The sequence below is a fragment of the Typopeltis vanoorti genome, chromosome 1 (genome assembly GCF_054136105.1).
Source record: "Typopeltis vanoorti isolate ZY-2024b chromosome 1, IOZ_Tvanoo_1.0, whole genome shotgun sequence".
In the NCBI taxonomy this organism is placed as follows: Eukaryota; Metazoa; Arthropoda; class Arachnida; order Uropygi; family Thelyphonidae; genus Typopeltis; species Typopeltis vanoorti.
Window position 1 is genome coordinate 157,645,760 of NC_143549.1, and position 22,434 is coordinate 157,668,193.

Consider the following 22,434-nt stretch of genomic DNA (forward strand, 5'->3'; position numbering starts at 1 on the left):
ATTCAATGTGGAGCATACATAGGATTTTATTATTCTTATTTTAGTCTGTTTATTTATTCCAGAGGTCATTAGATTTATTATTCCAGAATGCTTCTTTTGCTTTAGCTATTCTTGATTTTATTTCCATAACAGTTGTTCCATAAGTCTCTTCCATTTTCTGTAATCATTACTCCTAAATAATTATAAGTCTTGACATTTTGAACAAATCCTGTTGATACTCTTAAATCTGTGTTGCTGCTTTTTGCTTATGACCATATACTTGGTTTTATCTGTATTTAATGCTAAGCCATAATTCTAACTCTTTTGATTAGTATTTCAACTATATTTGGTAACTCTATTTTTGATTTTGCTATGAACACCAAATCATTCTCAAATCTAATATTGTTATTCTAATGCTATTTATTTTTATTCCTCTTTCAATTTCTTCATATTCTTTCATTATCATTTCACTATATATATATATTGAAAAGTATAGGGGATATTATACATCCTTGTCTCACTCCTCTTTTGATATCTATTGTTTCATTATTAATGTCATTTATAATTTGTGTCTTCTGATTCTAGTATAATTCTGATTATTCTGAGGTCTTTTGTATCAATTTCTATTAACTTCATGGCTTACTGTGTCAAATACTTTTTGAAAGTCTATAAAGCAGAGATATATGTTATTATTTATTTCTATTGATCTTTCAATAAGTTTTTAATTCATAAATGGCATTAATTGTACTTTTTCTTGGCATGAATTCTTTTTGTTGTTCACTTATATGGCATTTAATTCTAGAAAATATTGTTTTTTTATTATTTTCAATTGTATTTTTGAATTATGCGATATGATACTAATTGTTCTAAAATCTTTACATTCTGCTGCATTATTCTTTTTTTGTATCGGAATGCAAATAGATTTTATGAAGTTTTCTGGTAATATGCCTGTATCATACATGTTCTGTGTTATTTCTATTAAAAAATCTGTTCCTTTTCTCTTATATCTTTTATGAACTCGGTTGATATTCCATCACATCCAGTTATTTTGCCATTAGATGGTTCTTTTATTGCACTTCTTCTTTAAGTATACAGATTTTTTGAATGAACACTTGATCATAGGTTTGCCAGGCTTGTGGTCATTATACAGTTCTGTTAGGTATTCTTTCCATCTTTTTATCTTAACTTCTGGATTTATAATAACATTCTTATTCTTATCTTTTAAATGTTGGCTTGTTATTTTCTTTTGATTATTAAGAAATTTAATTTTGAATTCATCGAAAAGGCATATTTTCGATGAATTCAATTCTACAATTTTCTTTATCGAATTTCTCTACTTCAAGCAATTATTATTGATCCATCTATGTTTTTCTTCTTTACATTTATTTTTTATTTGTCTGTTTAATCTTTTATATTCTTCATTTCCATTAGGGTTATTTTTTGAGGTTCTTCTTTTATCCATTAGTTCTAGTATTTTTTCAGTCATCTATGTTTTGTTTTTTTTAAATTTACTCTTTGTTTTTCCAGTGAGGGGATCACAACTGTATTATTCCTGGCTAGATATCATTATAGGAGATATGCCATGGTGGATCTGTGCTATGAAGAATTTCATGTAATTTCTGAGTTCTGTTTATAAACTTGTGCTTTATCATTTGTATGGAGTTCATTTCATGTGATTACTGAATATTCTTGATAGAAAAGAAACCAGGTACAGAACAAAACCACTTGCATAGCTTATAATCTATGCATAGTACCTTTCTTTTTTTTTTTTTTATTTTTAATGTTGTTTAATCTTGGATCTCAGTGGCATTTTTATCACAATAGAAGTAGAATTTCATGCATGAACATTGTTCTTTAAAATCTTTCACCTTTTATAAAACAATTTTTTTATTGCATATGGTTTTGGTTATTACTTTTGACTCATGGATATTACCACAAGAAGATTACATCAGATGTTTCAACAGAATATAGCAATTGAAAGTTTATTTTTCACTTGGTTAGAGTATAATAAATTTAGTTTAATCCTTTATCCAAGTGTGAGCAAACAAAGTTTGCGCCTGAAAGTATCTTCAGGACTGGGGTAAGGTGATACAACACCAGGGCAACTCGTTGCAAAGGTGGAGCAAGAAACCGACACTCCTGTCTCAGTATCTCCTATAATGCAAAACACATCTCCTTGCGGATATGTCTAATGTTATGCATTAAGGGAAGGGCCACTACCCAGACTAGTTTCGATCTTTATTGAGGTCTCTTCAGTGGGAGCCAGGCCCAAGCTGAGATACCAGGCAGAAGCATTCACAGGTCATCTCTACCTATAGGAGTTGCCAAATGGTGTGCCACCCTTTTTTAATAAATTACTCTGGATTTAGAGAAAGATGTTGAAAGTTTATTTTTCACTTGGTTAGAGTATAATAAATTTAGTTTAATCCTTTATCCAAGTGTGAGCAAACAAAGTTTGCGCCTGAAAGTATCTTCAGGACTGGGGTAAGGTGATACAACACCTTAATACAACACCTTGAAAAATAAACTTTCAACATCTTTCTCTAAATCCAGAGTAATTTATTAAAAAAGGGTGGCACACCATTTGGCAACTCCTATAGGTAGAGATGACCTGTGAATGCTTCTGCCTGGTATCTCAGCTTGGGCCTGGCTCCCACTGAAGAGACCTCAATAAAGGTCGAAACTAGTCTGGGTAGTGGCCCTTCCCTTAATGCATAACATTAGACATATCCGCAAGGAGATGTGTTTTGCATTATAGGGGATACTGAGACAGGAGTGTCGGTAGCTTGCTCCACCTTTGCAACGAGTTGCCCTGGTGTTGTATCACCTTACCCCAGTCCTGAAGATACTTTCAGGCGCAAACTTTGTTTGCTCACACTTGGATAAAGGATTGAACTAAATTTATTATAGAATATAGCAATGCACTCTGTATGAAATGTATTGCTTTTGCATTCAGTCCAGAAACTTTCTGATCACACCTGATACATTACAATGGAAAGCTGTAATCATTACAGGAATCCATCACTTTATATGTTTAATATATCCTGTGAAAATGTGTTAAACAATATAATAAGCAATTTTAAAAAATTGTCACTCATCTATGGGCTTTCAAAATATTTGCTTTTTTTTTATTTTAAATACTTTGGTTTTTACTGCTGGTATGACTATAAAGGATAATAAAGTTTTTTAAAATATTTTAAAATAATAAACATATTTAAAAGAAAATTATGAGAAATATCTGAACAAGGTACTCCACACTGTCTTTTGTTTCTTTTTCTGTGTGTACACTTTCCGGTAACAGCTTTGGCTACATTCTGGTGGATTTGGATAGTACAATTAAGATTAGGGTCAATATCCATACATTGTTTAAAAGTTTCAACAACTCAAAACAATAATTCAAATGTTCTTCATACATGTAGTGTTCATTAATGTTAAGAGGTCATTATTACTCATTTCTTCAGAATGTGAGTTTAATAATTTCTGAATATTTACTGAATTAGTCTAGCATTTGCATTGTTTCCTCATTCAGTCCAAAATCACACAATTTTTGCTTCTTATCATTGGCACTCACTATTTCACTCTTCCTTTTATCCAACATCAATATTGAAGGATAATTTTTTAATATAAAAATGTTTGTGAGACAGTAGACATTACTCTGTTGGAAGTTTTTTCTTTTATTTATTTATTATGTCTATTTATTATAGACATTACTAATTCAGTAATGGTAGCTCGCAACACAATACTGACTACGCTCATGGCATGCAAGTACAGTATGCACGTTCATGCTCTGTTACAGAGTTTCATGCATCCTTTGAAATTATAAAATAACTCTCAGCAAAACACTGTGAATTAGTTCATGATGGTATGGTGCTTCGCAAGTGATAATTTGTTTGATGGTATATTGTAAAAATTTGATGTAGCTTAATAATGCCAGAAAGCCTTGCATCAATTTTTACAGAAGTCGAGCCCAGTAAGATTGTAACCTATATGTCTATGTATAGTTAAAATTGTTAACTAAATAAATAATCCCTATGGGAATTGTCCTTACTTGCAGCCCTAAGACAAATTCTAGAATGTGTTGAACTAAGGCAATACCTTGCCACCAGAAAACCGTATATGTTAGCTCCTTATAAGGACATAAAATTTTTTTGTGAAGTGTACCTGTAAATACTCAAGGTCAGTGTTAAATGGACCGACAAACTTCAGACGAATGTCCGCTGCCCGAATCAAATAGGACTAGAAGTGTACACGAGAAGAACAAAGAAAGGGTCAGCATCAGTGGAAGAACAAGGGACCACACTGAAATGTTCGGGGTCCCGTATCTTCGTGCAGGGATACGAAAGAAGGCGAATAAAAGGTGTTGGCCTGGAGATTGAGTATCGGTTCCAAGAGTTCCTCATCAGTTGTCGAGAGGTCGTTATTGAGAAGTCACCAGCAGTTGTCCGTCAGATGTATGCCATCGAGGATGCGACTTCAGGAGAAATCATGCCAGTGATCTAAAAGAAAGATGACGAGAGCTGATCTGCCAGGCAAAGCAGATATTTGATGACAAATTGACGAATCTTCGCCGGGAGCTGTTGTCTGAGGGAATAAATTGCTCCGTTAGTCCAACGCACATGCAAGCATTCCACAAGCCAATAATCTTTGTTCGAAGTGCGGCAAGTACCGCGTCCCAAGAAGTGTCAGTAAATCTCTATCGCCGGTGTAAAGGGGGAGAAAAAAACCTGATTCGGGAAAAAATGGTCAGGACTCCAGTTCAAAGCCAAGTACACAGTGGGTAGCAGCTATAAAGTGAGTTGATCCGTTTATTCAAATTTCATGAAATATAGGAGAACTTTATTAGTGGACTGTTAAGTTGAGGCTGATGAATTTGAGCAGAGTTAATGGTTGAAAATTAGATGTTTTATAATTAATAGAAATTTATATGTATAACAGTCAGAGGGTAACTGTTTGTCAATGGTGCATTTTGCCTATAGAATTATCTTAATATCAGAAGGAAAGAGCTTTTGTGTGTATTGATATTTTTTATGTGCATAACAGTTAAGATGTAACAATTTATTAATAGGTACCATTGCTTAGGGTTGTAATTTGCATTTTGGAAGTGAGTGGTTAATTTTGTGACATAAATTTCATGAATTGAAAGGACATTTTAAGCTAATTGTTGAACTAAGCAAAATTTTCTTTAATTGCAATAATAGTGTAAATTGTTTTGTGGTAAATAAATGTGTTGTTTAAATGTTAATAGAGTGTTGCCTGATATTTAATTCTTTGATACACTGTTCCAAAAAAAAATTAGAGCCTATTAGCAGGAACCCAGGAGAAAGGATAGAGAGTAGACCCAATTGCAGATATTAATTAATCAGGGATAATTTGAATGTAATAGGTGCAGAAGGCAGTATAAAAGTGCAGAAGGCAATATAGCGTAAAGAGATACCAAAGAGTGATAAGGAAGAATAGTTAGAAGTACATAATAATTATTGCATTAACATATATACATAGAGTGGACACAGAGATAAGATAAGCCAATTAAGGAAAATATATAAATAGAGATGTAAAGAAGGGGGCAGATATATAAGAAAAGATAAATAAAGATATATAAACAATAAAATAAATAGACCTCCTGTTTACAATATTAAGTCTTTTCCATGTAGAAGAGTATTATGTTTTAAATATACAGTATATGTCATGCTAATTTGAATGTTTTTGGTTAAATTTTATTTGTAAAATTATTATTTGTGAACTATCTTAATGATATAGAAAATCTCAAGTACAATTCTGATTTCAACTTATATAAATATTTATTGCTTTTAAAAATATGCATTACATAAATCATTTGGTTTTTGCACCCAATGACTATGTTAGAAACAGGCATTATCACTTATATTCTGCAACTGGTTGATAGCTTCATAGTTGATGGCTTCTTCTCTTTGAGCTTCACTACTGATGCAGGAGTACCTCAGAGTTCTGTCCTGTTGCCTACTTTCCTTCTCACATACATAAATGACCTGCTCCCAACCACCACTAATTTCCTAACTACAGTTTTTCAGACAATAGTGATCTCCATTCATCCTACTCATTTTATAGACCATGCAATGCATAGGTATCAAAAGCATCAAAATCATCCAAGACTAGTGCCTTAAACATTAATCTATGTACTATTCTTCAATGGGATGAGGACAATCTGGTCATATCTAATGCCACCACAACACAGTCTTGCCTATTCGCTTCCAAAATAAATCTCAGTTCATATTCCTTTACTCTCGCTAATACACAAATCACCAGACAAGATGACATCTCTCTCTGCTTGGACTAACAATCACCTCCAATCTCTCCTGACACAAACACATCACATCTGCTTTTTTTCTTCATCATCCTCTGGAACAGCCTACAGCAAAAAGTATTGTAAAAAAATTGAAATTCTTTCAAAAAAAAAAAAAAAAAAGAGTAAGTAAACTTCCACATCCTCACCTGCACCCCAGTCACAGTACTAATGTACTTATCAGCGCTTCTATTTCTTGTGTATGGGATCAATATTAAAAAAAAAAATCCTTGAAAATTTGGTTGTTAGGACAGTGCATTTAGTTACACACTTCGCTTGGTGCTGCAATGAACTTTGTTTTACTTGCATGTATGCAGTAATAGTGTCTGTGAATGGGGAGGTGTTTTTCATTATGCAAGGTTGTTTTCATTGCAATTCTCTCTAATTACTAATTGTTTCCTCTAATTACTAATTGTACATTGACTAATTGTGCTATACAGTACAGTGATATGATAAAAAGCTATGATTCACATTAAGGTCAAGGACTGAAGAAGTTTCATTCAGACCAGCTTGAATGGAATGTGTTAAGTGAATTTTTAACCCATGTTAAATAAATGGTGGTATCAATTTATTAACCGTGTTAATTTGAAAAGTATGTTGTTCGAAACTATGTAAAGTGAAGGATTCGTGTACAAATATTTTATCTAATTGCATTTTGCTTGTTACCCAAATGAATACTGTTATTTTTACAGAACTGGAGATCCAACTCAACAAGATATGGACACCATATTAGTTTTAACGAAAGATTCATATTATGTGGCGGAGTGAGTTACTTTTTATTAATATTTTAAATAATTACTAATAACTTTTAATTTTAATTAATAGATTATAATTTTTTAATATATAGTATGTAATTTTAAGATATGTATGATCAGAATAGTTGAAATTGATTGATTGATGATTTCATTGTTCAGGTTCATGTTTTTATTTTGATAACTTAGTGATTTACTTTTTATTATATAAATTGCAAATTGCTCTTTTAGCATTTCAAGTTCCATATAGATGTGAAATATGTCATTAATGCACAGTCACTCTGTGTATTAAAATAAAGCAATTTTTTAATATAATGAAACCTGTGGTGAATTCATCACTAAAAACACACGTAATAACCACAGTAATGAAATATTTTTCGGGATGAAATATTTATGAATTAAATAGTCATTACTGTGGTTATTACGTGTGTTTTTAGTGATGAAAATAAAGTGAACATAGACCGTAATATGTCGGCATGTAGGATGACCGGCGTATAAGACGAGGCCTAAATTTTAGGCTATTTTTAGGTTTTAAGCTTATAATTAATTGTATGAGATGCCCCCCCCCCCCCAATTTCTTCTCTCTTGTATTGCAACGTTGGGTATTGTTGTTATATCCGTTATTTTTATATCTATGCATATTCGTTATATTTTTGCATAGCGTAGATTTAGTATTTATGCAAATTTAAATTATATCTATTTAAAAGTGATTAGCCTCAATTTTAACGTTCTCATGCATAAGGGACACATAAAAATGATGTCCTCATCTGAGGACATCATTTTTACGTGGATGAAAGTATAGAATTTTGAGCTACTTCAGGATGGTGTAATCATTTTATGAATAGACAAAATCTGGTAATACGACGAAAAACAAAAATTGCTCAAAAACTACCAGCAGATCTTGATCGCAAACTTACCAGTTTCCATAAATTTATTATTCAGTTGAGACAAGAACATAAATTTCTATTGTCAAATATTGGAAATATGGATGAAACTCCTATGAGCTTTGATATGATAAGCAATAAAACAGTGAAGTTTAAAAGCAGTAAGAGTGTGCTAGTTTGAAGTACGAGTCATGAAAAAACAAGGTTTAAGCTTGTGTTGTCATGTTTGGCTGATGGAACCAAGTTAAAACCAATGATCTTCTTCAAACATAAAACTAAACCTAAGATAAAATGTCCTTCAGGTGTTTTTGTACATTTTCATGAAAAAGGATGGATGGACAAAAATGGTGTGAAATTATGGATAAATAACGTGTGGAACACGTGACCAGGAGGTATAATGAAGAAACACAGTTTATTATTATGAGATATGTTTCGTAGTCATTTAACTGAGAATACTAAAAGTCTTCTAGAAAAAAAAACAACACAAAAATTGCTGTTATACCAGGTGGCTTAACTTCTATATTGCAACTACTAAACGTCTGCTTCAACAAACCATTTAAAGATCACATGCGAGGAGAGTGGAATAATTGGATGTTGACTGGTGAAAAATCATTTACAAATGGTAGATCTATGAGTGCTGCATCACTTGATATATTGTGCAATTTTGTGATCAAAGCATGGAATAAAGTAAAAGTAGAGACTGTAATAAAATCATTTAAAAAGTGTGGTATCTCTAATCTTATGAATGGTATGGAAGATGATCTGTTGTGGGACACCGATGACGATGAAAACAAAATAAATTCACCGGATTCAAACTGGGATCCATATGATGATCATTTAAACAATGAATCTGAAGAACTATTTTCAACAGATGATGAAGAAAATTAACATAAAAATTGAGGTTAATAATTATTTTTTTTTTTAAGACTTACATCTATTATAATATTTTAAATAAATTTATGTAACAAAAATTTAATCTGATTTGTTTATAAACACTGCCTATTTTCTTATATAATGATGTATTGTAACTACCTAAATGTTCATACAAGAAATCAAGCTTCCCTTTTTATACTCGCTGTGTAAGATGACCTATGATTTCGAAGGTTTTTTTGTAGTATTTGAGAGTCGTCTTATACACTGACATTTGCACTTGCTCTTCAGAGTACTGCAATTGCAGCATATGTGCAAGCAGGGGTCTGAAGATCCACTTGACACTGGTAAGTTGTTATCATCATTATTATTATTACATGGGCAACTCCATGGAGTTCTTAGACTCATTGAGGGAGGCACTAAACATGCCAAGCACTACCAACATTTGTGCAATATCTGGAGGGCCCTAAGGTGGGCCCCAGTTCTCCCACAACCAGAAGATCTGTTCCGAAAAGTTTCTTCTGTATTGATAAAAATACAGAAGAATTAATAAAAACTTTTCAGTAAATGGTTGGTAATTCGAACCTGTAGCGAAAAGGCTGCAGGTTCGGATCCCACCGTGGGCATGGATGTTTGTGATTGTCTGTGAAAATACTAGTGGTGGCGGTTGGCAGTAGATGGCATTGGTGTAGATGCACTTCACTGTAGTTGGTTGATGTGAGTAGTGGAGACAGAGTTGTAGACTCCCTGGAGGTGTTACGTAATAATATTAATAATTTGTATGTCTCAATCATATCATCCCTTTTTCACCTCTCCACCAATTTTTGTAATCCACAATTCTTCAATCCACCATCACAAAGTGCATTCCATGAACCTGCTACAATCTTAGTCACTCGCACCTCCTCCTTCCCAAGAAACCCATGTGACCAGATCTGTGCACAGTAGTTAAGATGGGGTTTTACCAAGACCCCATAAAGAGGTATCATAACTTGCTTATCTCTGTTTGTCAGGGTATTCTTCAGTAACTAAGTAATCTGATGAGCTGTTTTAGCCACTTTTGCAATATGCTTTCAAACTTCAACTCCCTATTCACTAACGCTCCCAAATGCCTGGCTTCATCAATTTCCTGGAGTACAGTTCTATCAGTATAGTATGCAACCGGTAATCTTTTCACCCCAAAATACATAACTTGACACTTTGCAACACTGAACTGATATCCATTCTGCATTGTCCATACTGCCAGTATATTTAAATTATCCTGCAAAATTTTAGCATCTTTTATTGACTGCTGTTCTATCTAATTTTGGATCATCAGCAAAATAACAATATAGTTCCTCTCAGATCATTTCATCATCATCAGTTTCTTGATATGTACCCTCAAGAGGTGTTCAGGCTACTTATAAAGCACTACATGATTAAGTTTATGTTGTTATTAATCTCCTATTTACAGTTTTTCTCCAAATTAGTCTATTACTTGTCAGCACTCAAATATTATATCTTACATTTTGTGTTTCTAAGGCACTTCTGTCTGAATCAGTCCACCTAGACATTGGTCTTCCTCTGGACTCTTTTCTGCAATCTTGGCATCAAACACCTGTTTTGCTAACTTTTTCTCTCCCATTCTGTGAGTAATTCTCACACTAGAGATCACAGATCAAGCTCTGTTTACACATCCTTGAATGCTAACGATGTCAGGTTCTTTTCTAATATCATCATTTTTAATATTATTTTGCCATTGATGCCATCTGTTCACTCCCCTAATTTTTCTCAGCTAGTTTGGCATTTGAATAATTTCTCTCTTGTTTCATCTAAATTTATCCAGCTCACTACCAACTATACCAGCTTTACTTATTCAGTTGTCAATTTCCTGATTTAACTTTCCATCTTCAATAAAAACTGTGCCTAAATAGCTGAAATATTTTACTTTTTCTATAGGCTCTCCATTCAGAATACAGTTGATGTGTTTCTGCCTATGTTTCTCAATGTTTCTGCCTATTTTCATAGTTTGGTCTTTTTATTTGCTGATTTTCATGCCATATTTGTTACAGCTGTTATTCAATTTAGTTAAAGAATCCTTCTTGCACTAGATGTGTTTAGAGTACAATATCATCTAAATAAATCAAAGAACTAAGTTTGATACTCAATTTTGATATCAGGTTTAATGCTGCTTTCTTTCATAACGTGATCCATATAGATGATGATGAATAAGAGTGGAGATAATGTGCATCCTTGTCTCCCCTGATTTTTCACCAAACCATCTTCCTGTATCTCTTTCAATTATATTGACTTACAATTTAAATGTAGACTATGTACTGCTCTGTAGGATGTTCCATTTACCCCATATATTTGTAGTGTTTTGAAAAGCTTTTCTCTGTTCACCTTGTCATATGCCTTTTCCAGATCTACAAAACTTAACTACCAAATCCCTGTCATATTCACATGATTTCTCAACTATTTGTCGTAAAGTGAAAATCTGATCTTGGCAACCTCTTTGTCCTGAAACCAAGTTGTTCTTCTCCATGTTTCTCTTCAACAATATTTCTCAACATCTTTTAAGAATGCTTGTATAAAACCTTATCTAGAATTCTTAGTAACGAAATTCATCTATAATTTTCACGTTCAGCATTATTCCCCTTTTAATAGATGGGAACTATTAGAGCTCTACTGCAATCATCTGCAATTCAACCTTCTGACCAGGCTCTCTGAATTATGCAGAAATGTTTAAAAGGTATAAAAGTATAAAAAGGAGGTATAAAAATTTTTGCCAATGCAAAACTTTTATACCTCCATACTTAAGCATCTCTGGTCGAAAATTATCCTACTCCAGCTACTTCTCCGCATTTCAAGTTTTTGGTGGCTTTTTCTACCTCAAGTATTGATATGCACTCCTCTTTGTATTCATCTTGAAAATGTTCTGGTGTGGTTCTGCCATTGCTTGTTAACATTTAACAGTCTTTCAAATAATTACTGTAGATATCTAGGATATCTTCAGTTTTCATGTCACCTTTATCATCTTTGATTCCTTTTACAGTACTCTTTCATTTCCTATCATATCATTCCTATCCTGTCCTTTCATTTCATACTCAGATTATTTACTATATTGTTAATGCAAAAATTAAATAGTAGTTAGTGGCCTAAGAACAGAGACCTTTATCATGTCACTAGTAACAAGATTCTACTGATTCTATTTCGAAATAAACTACTGTCTGGTATCTGTCCATCAATCACTCATTTATCCACATCACCAACTTTATATCCATTGGCAACCTCTTTGTCCTGAAACCAAGTTGTTCCCCTTTTAATAGATGGGAACTATTAGAGCTCTACTGCAATCATCTGCAATTCAACCTTCTGACCAGGCTCTCTGAATTATGCAGAAATGTTTAAAAGGTATAAAAGTATAAAAAGGAGGTATAAAAATTTTTGCCAATGCAAAACTTTTATACCTCCATACTTAAGCATCTCTGGTCGAAAATTATCCTACTCCAGCTACTTCTCCGCATTTCAAGTTTTTGGTGGCTTTTTCTACCTCAAGTATTGATATGCACTCCTCTTTGTATTCATCTTGAAAATGTTCTGGTGTGGTTCTGCCATTGCTTGTTAACATTTAACAGTCTTTCAAATAATTACTGTAGATATCTAGGATATCTTCAGCCCCATATGCTGCACTTTACTGATTAGAATTCCACGCAGTATCATGTCAAGACTTTGCAAAATCGAACAGTATCACCATAAACCCATTATCTTTATCCTACTCAGCTGTCACTATATTATAAACAGTGAATAAGTAACTAAGGCATGATCTCCCCCCTCACAAATCATGTCCCCCAATATAGTATTCCTTTCCTGTCTACCAATTCCTGAATTTTGCTGTTAACCAGCTTCTATCCCCCCCCATGCCTTGACCACAACTCCTGAGATGCTGATGGGACATTAATTTGTTACCTTAGCCTTGGCACCTCCTTTATGCAGTGGAACTATTTTCCCTTCTTTCCAACCCCTTGTGACCAGCCTTGAGCTGAGACTTAAACAATATGGTCGAAGGCATTGCCAGTTCCCTAGCACCGTCTTGTAAAACTCAAGCTGGTATACTATTTAATCTGATAGCTGTATTTACATCAGGGTTTTGTAATATCTTGTGTACCTCCAGTTCATTTACCCTTGCCTCCTCTTATTTCTACAATATCTCCACTTGGATGATATACTCTTGAAGTGTTCACTTCGTAATTCAACTATTTCATCTGATTCAATAACTTCCCTACCATTGGCATTCATTAAAATTATTCTGCTATAAACATAACAAAAGAACTCTTTGGGATTATCTTTGGTGCCTGTGTAGTTTCCTTTCATACTCTGATTTTGCTCTCTTTGCCTCTAATTTCGCCTTTCTTACCATATTGGTCACTCTCTTCTGGTCTGTGCTTTGTATTGCTCATCACCTTTCTCTTTGAATTCTCTCTACAGTTTTTTTCTTTTTAGCTCCTGCTTAATGATGGTATTTATCCATTCAACTCTCACTTGATTTATCCTCCTGAATCTAGGTATACAGCCTATTACTTCCTTTAAACACTCTTTTATGTCTATGTGCTATCAACACTCAGGCTTTTGCAGTTTATCATGCCATGGTACTGCTCCAAGCAATCTCCTAAGTTTTCATACTTACCAGCCCCTGTAAGTACATATACCCCCCCCCTTCTGAACTGTAACTTCCACACATTTGACTATCTCCCAGGTCAAGACAATATGATCACTCTCACCAGTTGGTGGCAGTGTGGTCATCTTGGTTATTATACAATTTCTCTGATGCAGTTAATAGATCTAGTGCACTCACACTTCTAGTACATTCCTGCACATGCTACCTAAGGTAATCATTCCTTAGTAACTACATAAATTCCTATCCTTCCTCTCATCTGTCCTTCCTTACAGTCCATGTTCCCATAGTTGAAGTCCATTAATAATTACCTGTCCTCCACTCATTGAGTCTATTTGCTGATGCATGCTGTCTACATCATCCTTTACTCTGGTCTACAGCAACAGTGAACTGTATATTTTGTCTTGTTGGCCTTTCTCACAACAGATGGCCTCAAATGTACTATTTTCGGTATCCTGTAATTGAACTCCTACTGTTTTTGGTTGCAGCTCATCAGCTATCATGAACAATATCCTCCCCCCCCACCACCACCACCATTCTTTTCTTTCTATTCTGTTTGAATATTCTTCACATTCTATCCCACTAACTTCATCTTCTGTCAGTCATGTCTCACTAATGCTAATAACCTTTGGCCAAGATGAAGTAACTAATGACAAAAACTCTTCCCCCTTGTTCTGAATACATAAAGTACAATATTCCCCTATGCCCACAGCTGTCTTTACACTTTATACTAGCTATCTCATTCTAGTTTGTTAGCAGTGATACTAACATAGTAATTTTTTATTACATTCTTACACACAGCCATCTGCCTGACCCAGTATCTGTGTACTCACTTAACAGCCTTCCCCCCCCCTCCCAAATGCTTTGCACATCCAACTGCATGTCATACTTTTTCCAGACTCTGAACACTAAATCCATTAAAATGTAAACAATCCACCTTGTATAATTCTGAAATTCAATCCACACATCCACAATCTCCGCTTCATTCTTCTTGCATAACCTATGCATTGACTCAATTGCTATCATGGCCTTTCTTCTTAACTTAATTCAACTCTGTCATACAGTGGCAATAGACTCACTATCTTAACTTCCTTGCCCTTTTCTTTTGTTATTTTTAGTAATTCTTTCATGTCCTCCCTCATACCATACTTGTCTCCTTTCAAATCATTTTTCCAACAATCATCTCTTTCACTTTGCAATCTAATAGTCTTGCTAACATTCATCTTTGCACCTGGGTCCAAACAAGTTTATTGGTGTACAAAATTTTCTCTTTAATTTTTCTTTCTTTTTTAGTCAAGCATTTCTTTCTCTTTTCTTGCACCTCTTTATGTTCTCAGATGAACCAGTCAACAAATGTTTCTGCTTTTTCTTCTTACTGATGCTTCATCCTTTGTAGCACTGCATAACTGCAATGTTTCCTTTGTTATTGCCAACTCTTCATTCTTCACATGTATCATATAGCTATTCTTTTTATTGTCACTTGTACTCTCTCTTTCTCAATCCTATCTTCCACTATATCTCACACATATTTCCATGTGCATTCCCTGTTGTACCTACTGCTTCAATATCTCAACCTAACCTGAACTTCTGACACTCAGTTTATTAACATTTTAAGCACACTTTCCCCTGCCACTCTTGCTTTCAAAGTAAAGTCCATTTGCCTTTTGTAACAAGTACTCAGAATGTTATCAGAGACAAGTGGTGAGTGAATTTTGAGCCTCATTCTGAGCTCATTTAGAATGAGCCTCATTCTAAATGCATTCAAGTATATTGCCTTATTTCTTCTTTCTCCTCATAATCTAAAACTTTTTTCATTTTAACACATATGTCATTCACTATCAAGTTATTTGGTCATGGCTTCCTCCATGAATGTAATAAAGAATATTATTTTCTACCAGGGGATAGTATCTTATGTAATTAAATTAATAAGTTAATTCCTTTGTAGATTGTTTGTTTTTAGTTTGCATGAAGGTACTCTCCAAGTTAAACCTTGCTGCTGTTTTCATAATATGAAGTAATTCCAATCTGTCAGATAGCACGATTTATTTCTCACTCTTTATTATAAATGTAAGTCTACCCTGCATCTGCAGATTATTTTCAAAATAAATAGTCAAGTATTCTCACATAACATTTTATTTTACATAACATGCAAGTCATCACCATTCTTATAAAAATGGGACATATCTAAAATAAAAAAAAACTAAAAAAATAATAATAATAATAATTTAAGAAGACTGATTTTCATGTGTTTTAATGACAACTTTAATGTGAAATAAGACAAACATGTACAAATTTTATATTCTCCAAGCAGCCTCTTTTACCAATATGCCTATGTAATGTAGTATTGACACAGGCATATTTTCACTATTCAGAACATGAATTAGTTTAGTGAAATTATTGTGAAATTTAAAAATTTAGTGAAATTAATCACATTTGTGATTGTCTGTGAAAGTACTAGTGGTGATAGGCAGCGGTAGATGGCGTTGGTGTTAGATGATGAAAGTTGGTGGAGTGGTGAGACGAGAAGTTGTAGAGTGGATGCTCTCCCTCGATGAGTCTTTGGATTCCCTGGAGGTGTGATGTAATAATAATAATAATAATTATCTTGCAAAGACCAGTCAGAGACTGAATTGTGTTATGAGATCATGAAAAGGTAGTCTGTTGTTTCATCAGCTAAAAACAATTAAGATGCACTTCGTAAAACAAATTGCTCAAGGAGTTCAAGTGTCTATGTGGTGGTGGTGGGGGGATGCTATGAAGATGAAGTTGTATTCTGTATGTATAAAAATATCCTTGGGATGTTGAAAGTTTATTTTTCACTTGGTTAGACTATAATAAATTTAGTTTAATCCTTTATCCAAGTGTGAGCAAACAAAGTTTGCACCTGAAAATATCTTCAGGACTGGAGTAAGGAAGTACAACACCGGGCAACTCATAGCAAAGGTGGACCAAGCTAACATCACTCCTATCTCAGTATCTCCCATAATGCAAAACACATCTCCTTGCAGATATGTATAATGTTATGCATTAAGGGGAGGGCCACTACCCAGACTAGGTTCGACCTTTATTGAGGTCTCTTCAGTGGGAGCCAGGCCCAGATAAGTAAAGATGACCTTGCCATTGCTTCTGCCTGGTATCTCCACTTCTGGGCCTGGCTCCCACTTAAGAGACCTCAATAAAGGTCGAAACTAGTCTGGGTAGTGGCCCTTCCCTTAATGCATAACATTATACATATCTGCAAGGAGATGTGTTTTGCATTATGGGAGATACTGAGATAGGAGTGATGTTAGGTGGGTTCACCTTTGCTACGAGTTGCCTGGTGTTGTACTACCTTACCCCAGTCCTGAAGATATTTTTAGGGGCAAACTTTGTTTGCTCACACTTGGAGAAAGGATTAAACTAAATTTATAGTCTAACCAAGTGAAAAATAAACTTTCAACATCTTTCTCTAAATCCAGAGTAATGACCTCCCATTGCTTCTGCTCCACTCTGGGCCTGGCTCCCACTGAAGAGATCTCAATAAAGGTCGAAACTAGTCTGGGTAGTGGCCTTTCCCTTAATGCATAACATTATACATATCCGCAAGGAGATGTGTTTTTTGCATTATGGGAGATACTGAGATAGGAGTGATGTTAGCTTGGTCCACCTTTGCTACGAGTTATCCAGTGTTGTATTACCTTACCCCAGTCTTGAAGATATTTTCAGGCACAAACTTTGTTTGCTCACACTTGGATAAAGGATTAAACTAAATTTATTATATCCTTGGAATGCTGACAGAGACTCTAGATTATTACAAGATTTTTGAGGCCCTTTGAAAGTGGAGACATTTAGGTTTCATGAGACATTAAATTACAAAAGGTGCTTGAATAGAATTTCCAGAAATCACCCAAGTATTACTTTTAGCTATTTCCCATAGAAAGATAGATTCTAAAACATTTGAACACCTGAAGTACCTTTTTTTAATACAGCCTATTATCAAGTTAAATTCAACAAACCATTTACTGACTTCAGAAACTTCAAAGGCTTAGTAGTAGAAAAGTATAAAAATGACATGAAATGTAAAGAATTTGTGTCAGTTATTGCTTATCATCATGCATGTCAAGGATTTAGGCCTAGCATGGCCTGTTCCGGCCTTAGAAGTCATCGCTGAATCATTTAAGAGGACGTCCTGGTTTTCTTTTTCCTAATGGCTTGTACTTTAAGGCTTGTTTTGGTAATCTTTCTGTTTTCATTCTTTGAACATGTTCCATCCATTTATGTTTATATTTTTTAATTTTTTCTGTTACTGGTTCTTGGTTTAATTCTTTCATAATTTCTTCGTTTCTTTCATCAATTATTGCTGATGTCATTAAACAAAATTTAGTTAAGGAAATCTATGATTTTTCTTCTAGATACTTCTAGAAACTTGTCCATTATATGAGATGCATTGATAAAAATTCGAAGAGGTATTTGTTTACGCAACTCTTTTCCAAAACTTAACTGCAGCATATTTTGATAAATTGGAGTATGAAATGAACAAACTTTTCATTTCACCAGCAAAACTGATAATTGGTTAGCAGGCATTGGAACAGAAGTAACATGCTGAAAAAAATGGACAATATTAAAGAGAAACATGCCAGATTTTACAAATTATTGCACATAATTTTAATTTGCTGCTTTAAATTCTATTAAAGATGTTCCTTTTGTATCTGAAATGATGTTAGTTGGGTGTGTATATATACATACCCAACTATTCAGACCTGACTTGGCACGTGCACGTCTCTCTCTCTCTCTCTCTCACACACACACACACACACACACACACACATATACACACATATAAGACCAATGATTTGAAAAATATTGCAACAATGAACTGCAGCACCAGTTAGTATAGATGAGCCTTTGCTGAAAAGACCCCGGTTCAAATCTCATCTGCGATGTGAGGAACTTTTATCAGGTCTTTTCAATCAAATAGTGAATTAGTTTTACAGTTCTACAGACAAGAAATACTTGCCCCTCGAGGGATGCAGCAGAGGGTCGGCTACATTAAATTGCCTCAGGCCCCTACCAGGGGACTCAATGCATCGTGGAATGGATGAGAAATGGATGAATGGCTTGATGTTAAATCAAGTCTTCAGCCTGATTTAACATCATACCATCTTTTCTATCTGCAAACTTAATTATAATTATATTTCTTTATATAAAGTCCCATTTCGACCATATAGTTTTAGTGCGCTTAAGAGATTTTCCCATGGCAGCTTTTGTCATGCATTTTCAAGAGCTGTATAACTTGTAGAGAGCTTTGTTATATTTTAATAATTTGAATCATATGATTTTTAGTATTTTGACTTAATCTTATAATATCATTTCAAAATCTGGAGTAATTAGTTTTGCTACATTCCCATAACCTTTTGACTATTTGTGATTTAGTAAATATTTGCTGAGAATTCTCCCATTTAGCTCAAATCAACTTCTTTTGCCAAGAACTCAGTACCCATTACTGAATTCTTATATTCAGTAATGGGTACTGAGGATATAGATCCATATTTTTAAGGCTCTGTGTTTTAGACTCTTTATATGCCTGTGTTCGGATGTTCAGTGTTATTTTATTTTACAGTTTGTTTAGATAAAAGCCGTACACTAGTCATCTGGGATTTGTATTTCTCACTAGCTCTTCTTAAGTAGGTAGATAGCCCCATTGGCTCTGCCTGATGGTTTGCATTCCAGCATTGAACATGACTGTTCAGAGTAAACTGTATCTGCTATCTCCTAACACCTTTTATTCCCCAAAGGGAGTCATTAAGGCCATTTAGCTGTAACGTTTGAAGACTGGTGAGCAGCTAGTCTCTTCCATTAGCCAATCGCAGAATAGCCAGCATAAGACTGGATTTTTTGTGATTTTTTTTTTTTCCTAACTAGTATCCAGGAAGGAGAATATCGCAACAACTGCCATTATCTTATAGTCCCTAACCATAAGATATTATTGGCTGAAATAGTGCAGATCCTATGATCAATTTTCTTGAATTTATGGGATAAACTCTCATCACACTTCTGGCGTTTGCTCATGAAACACCTTTAATGAACATATCTTCCAGTTTCATTCTCCTTCCATAAATCTCTCATTCTGTGAGGACCATACATTTTGCACATGCTGCAGCAAACATAATCATGTATGTTTCTGCCATTGTTTTGTGCATCTGTACCATGATGCACCACACAGTGTACAAGAAAACAAATATTATACTTTTGAAAATTAGAAAATTAAGCCAACTACTCTTACAGTTAATCAAACAAGAGTTTCCAGGAGTAAAATTCCTCAGTTATGCAACAGTCAGCCTGTACATAACTGTTTGTACAGTTATTTCTTTTTATTTTATTTATTATTTATTTTTAATTATTTATTTTTAATTTTTGGAGAGACACAGAAGGGATGATCTAAGGTGAGGTTTTTTTTAATAGTTGATTGTAAAGTTGATAATTTTACTGTTGTTTTTTTCTGTGTAGCAAATGGTCCATGTTCTTCTGGATGGTCAAAAATCATAATATGAATAAATAATATAAGTGTTATTGTGATATTATAATAATGGAAGTGCAGCAGACCAAAAATGAGAGATTCAGTTTGATTCAGTTACTCTAAAATCAGGTCCTGTTTTTAGGGTAAGTTTGTCATAGATTTTTTGGTATTGATATTTAAGAAGAAAACCTCCAGTTTTTAGAAATAGGAATCTGAAAACATTCCTGTTTAGAATTTCCTTTACAAATTTCAGAACATAAAGTACCATCGTGTTATTTAAGATCTAGAACATTAATTAGAAATAAGTTTTAAGAATGGTTCATAACAATCCTAGTTAGTGTATATAAAATATGTAAAGTATTTATAAAAAGGTGAGGCCAGTGATTAGTTTCACTATTCATTTATGGCATTGCATATACTCTTCTTCCTTTTACTAACAAATCTCTAAATTTGTATGAAGAGCCTGATTATAAGTTGATCCCAGGATTTTAGGGTTTTAAATTGATGATTTTCAGTAGTTTTTGTGGAAAGAATTTGTTTCTAGCAATAAGTTGGTCCCAGCATTTAAATTGGTGATATTCAGTAGTTTCTGTGGAAAGAGTTTCTCTGGAGGTAAAACAAAATTCATTTTGCTAAAATAAAGAGCCCAAAAGGCTTCAGTTGCAAAAATTGTATAAATCAAGTGGATACTAGATCCAGCATTATTTCAAAGCCGAATGTAGAAATTATGAAAGTTTCTTAAAAAGAGTTGACCAGAGATCTTACAGGAATACACTCGCCAGCATTCACATTTTGTCCTAACATGGATGTTTTGTTTTACCTCCATGTATTATTTGATTTACTTTTAATTAAACCTTTTTTATTTTTGTCTTTTTCATAATGAAAAATATAATCAGATATGATGACCAAACAGACAGGATCATTAGATATCAAAAAGTTTTTCTTGAAGATTTAGAAAGGATTGAACTTGGTAAATTAACATTCTTGTCTTTTAAAAGTAATTTGAATTCTTATTAATTTTTACTGTTTGTTTGTTTGTTTTTGAGTCATGTAATAACTTTCAGTGATATTTTTGCAAAAAAAAAAAAAAAATGGCGGCGGGGGTATCAGTGTTAAATATCTGGAAGAAGTTTTAACATTTGAAATACCTTAAACCTTATTATTCATGTTTCAGAAGTAACTCATAATCACTATAAAAAAAGCATGTGATATCGCTGGTCATTAAGCATTTTGCAACTAACATCAGAATTGATTCTGTATATTTTAGAACACAGAATTTAAAATTTTTTGCTAGCATGTCAGGTTTCTTTTATTATAAGTGAGCCAAAACATAAATTTGGCTAAGTATTGTTCAGTGATTCATAATAATACAGTGGGTGATCATATTATTAGAGCCACCTCCATAAATTACAGTAACAATTTTACACTTCGACCAGTTATAATAAATGAAAACCTGGTTACATGGGGTTCTTTATTTATTTTTTTTATTAAATAATTATGTTTACTGATTTTAAATATACAGTTGACAGTACTGTACTGTTGGTTTCATAACCTGTCACATGGATGCCACTTTGTGTTTAGATTCTCAGCCACCGCTTGACACCCATCTTGTTCAATTGCATTTGTTTATAAGTTATTGAGGTTATTCAAGCATTTTAATTACTTTTGGAGTGTTCTTATAATATTTTGATGGTAAGTAGTTTATTTCAAGATTTGTGTAGGTTTATAAGTGTTGTATTGTGTTATTTTTTGATTTTTTAAATTCTTTTCTTGACAGAGTGTATTTTTACCATAGGCAAGGCCAAAGATCTTTCTCCAATGAAAATTTTAGAAATAAAAATATTCTTAATGAATACTGAACATTCTCAAAGGAAGGTAGCATCAATTGCTAATGTTTCACGAGCATCAATGGGGAATAAAAAAAAAATTAATGCAAATATTGAATTGGCACTGAAGTGTTTGAAGAAATGTGGGCGAAAAAAATTATCACCTGATGGGATGAAAAAAAAATTAGAGATATTTGCGTGGAAAACATGAATGCACCTCAGAGGGTTCTTACAAATATGATGCAGGATGCTGGTATTAAGATATCTTCAATGACAGCTTATTGACGCATCAAGGACTTGGGCTTGAACAATGAAGCAGGATCAATACATCAAGGTACTGGAGACCAAGATGCTACTCCCAGGTACAGGAGTGGTTCCCGAATAACAATTTCACATATATACATGATTCTGCTCCTTGCCATAAGGCAAAAAAAGTAACAAAATTCCTGAATGACAAAAAAGTCAAGGTTCTTGACTGGCATGGAAATTCACTCGATCTCAATTCCATCGAGAACCTTTAGGAACTGATGAAGTGGGAAATTTCCAAGGAACTTGTCACCAACAAATGCTAATTAATAGAGCATTTGATTGATGTGCGGCACAGGAATGAATCAATCAAATTAAACTGTGCCAAATGCATAGAAAGTATGCCCAAAA

At 33.7% G+C, this 22,434-nt stretch overlaps 1 protein-coding gene across 2 annotated transcripts in view; it reads left to right on the top strand.

Annotated features, from left to right (window-relative positions):
- The window catches only part of sp3 (phosphatidylinositide phosphatase spermathreecae), a 400,619-nt gene that overhangs the window by 300,227 nt on the left and 77,958 nt on the right, over positions 1 to 22,434 (top strand). For both annotated transcript variants that reach the window (XM_090394946.1, XM_090394954.1), the window contains exons 14-15: positions 6,991 to 7,062; positions 20,848 to 20,921. In XM_090394946.1, coding sequence (XP_090251072.1) covers positions 6,991 to 7,062; positions 20,848 to 20,921 — 146 coding nt within the window. The remainder of the gene's footprint in view (positions 1 to 6,990; positions 7,063 to 20,847; positions 20,922 to 22,434) is intronic.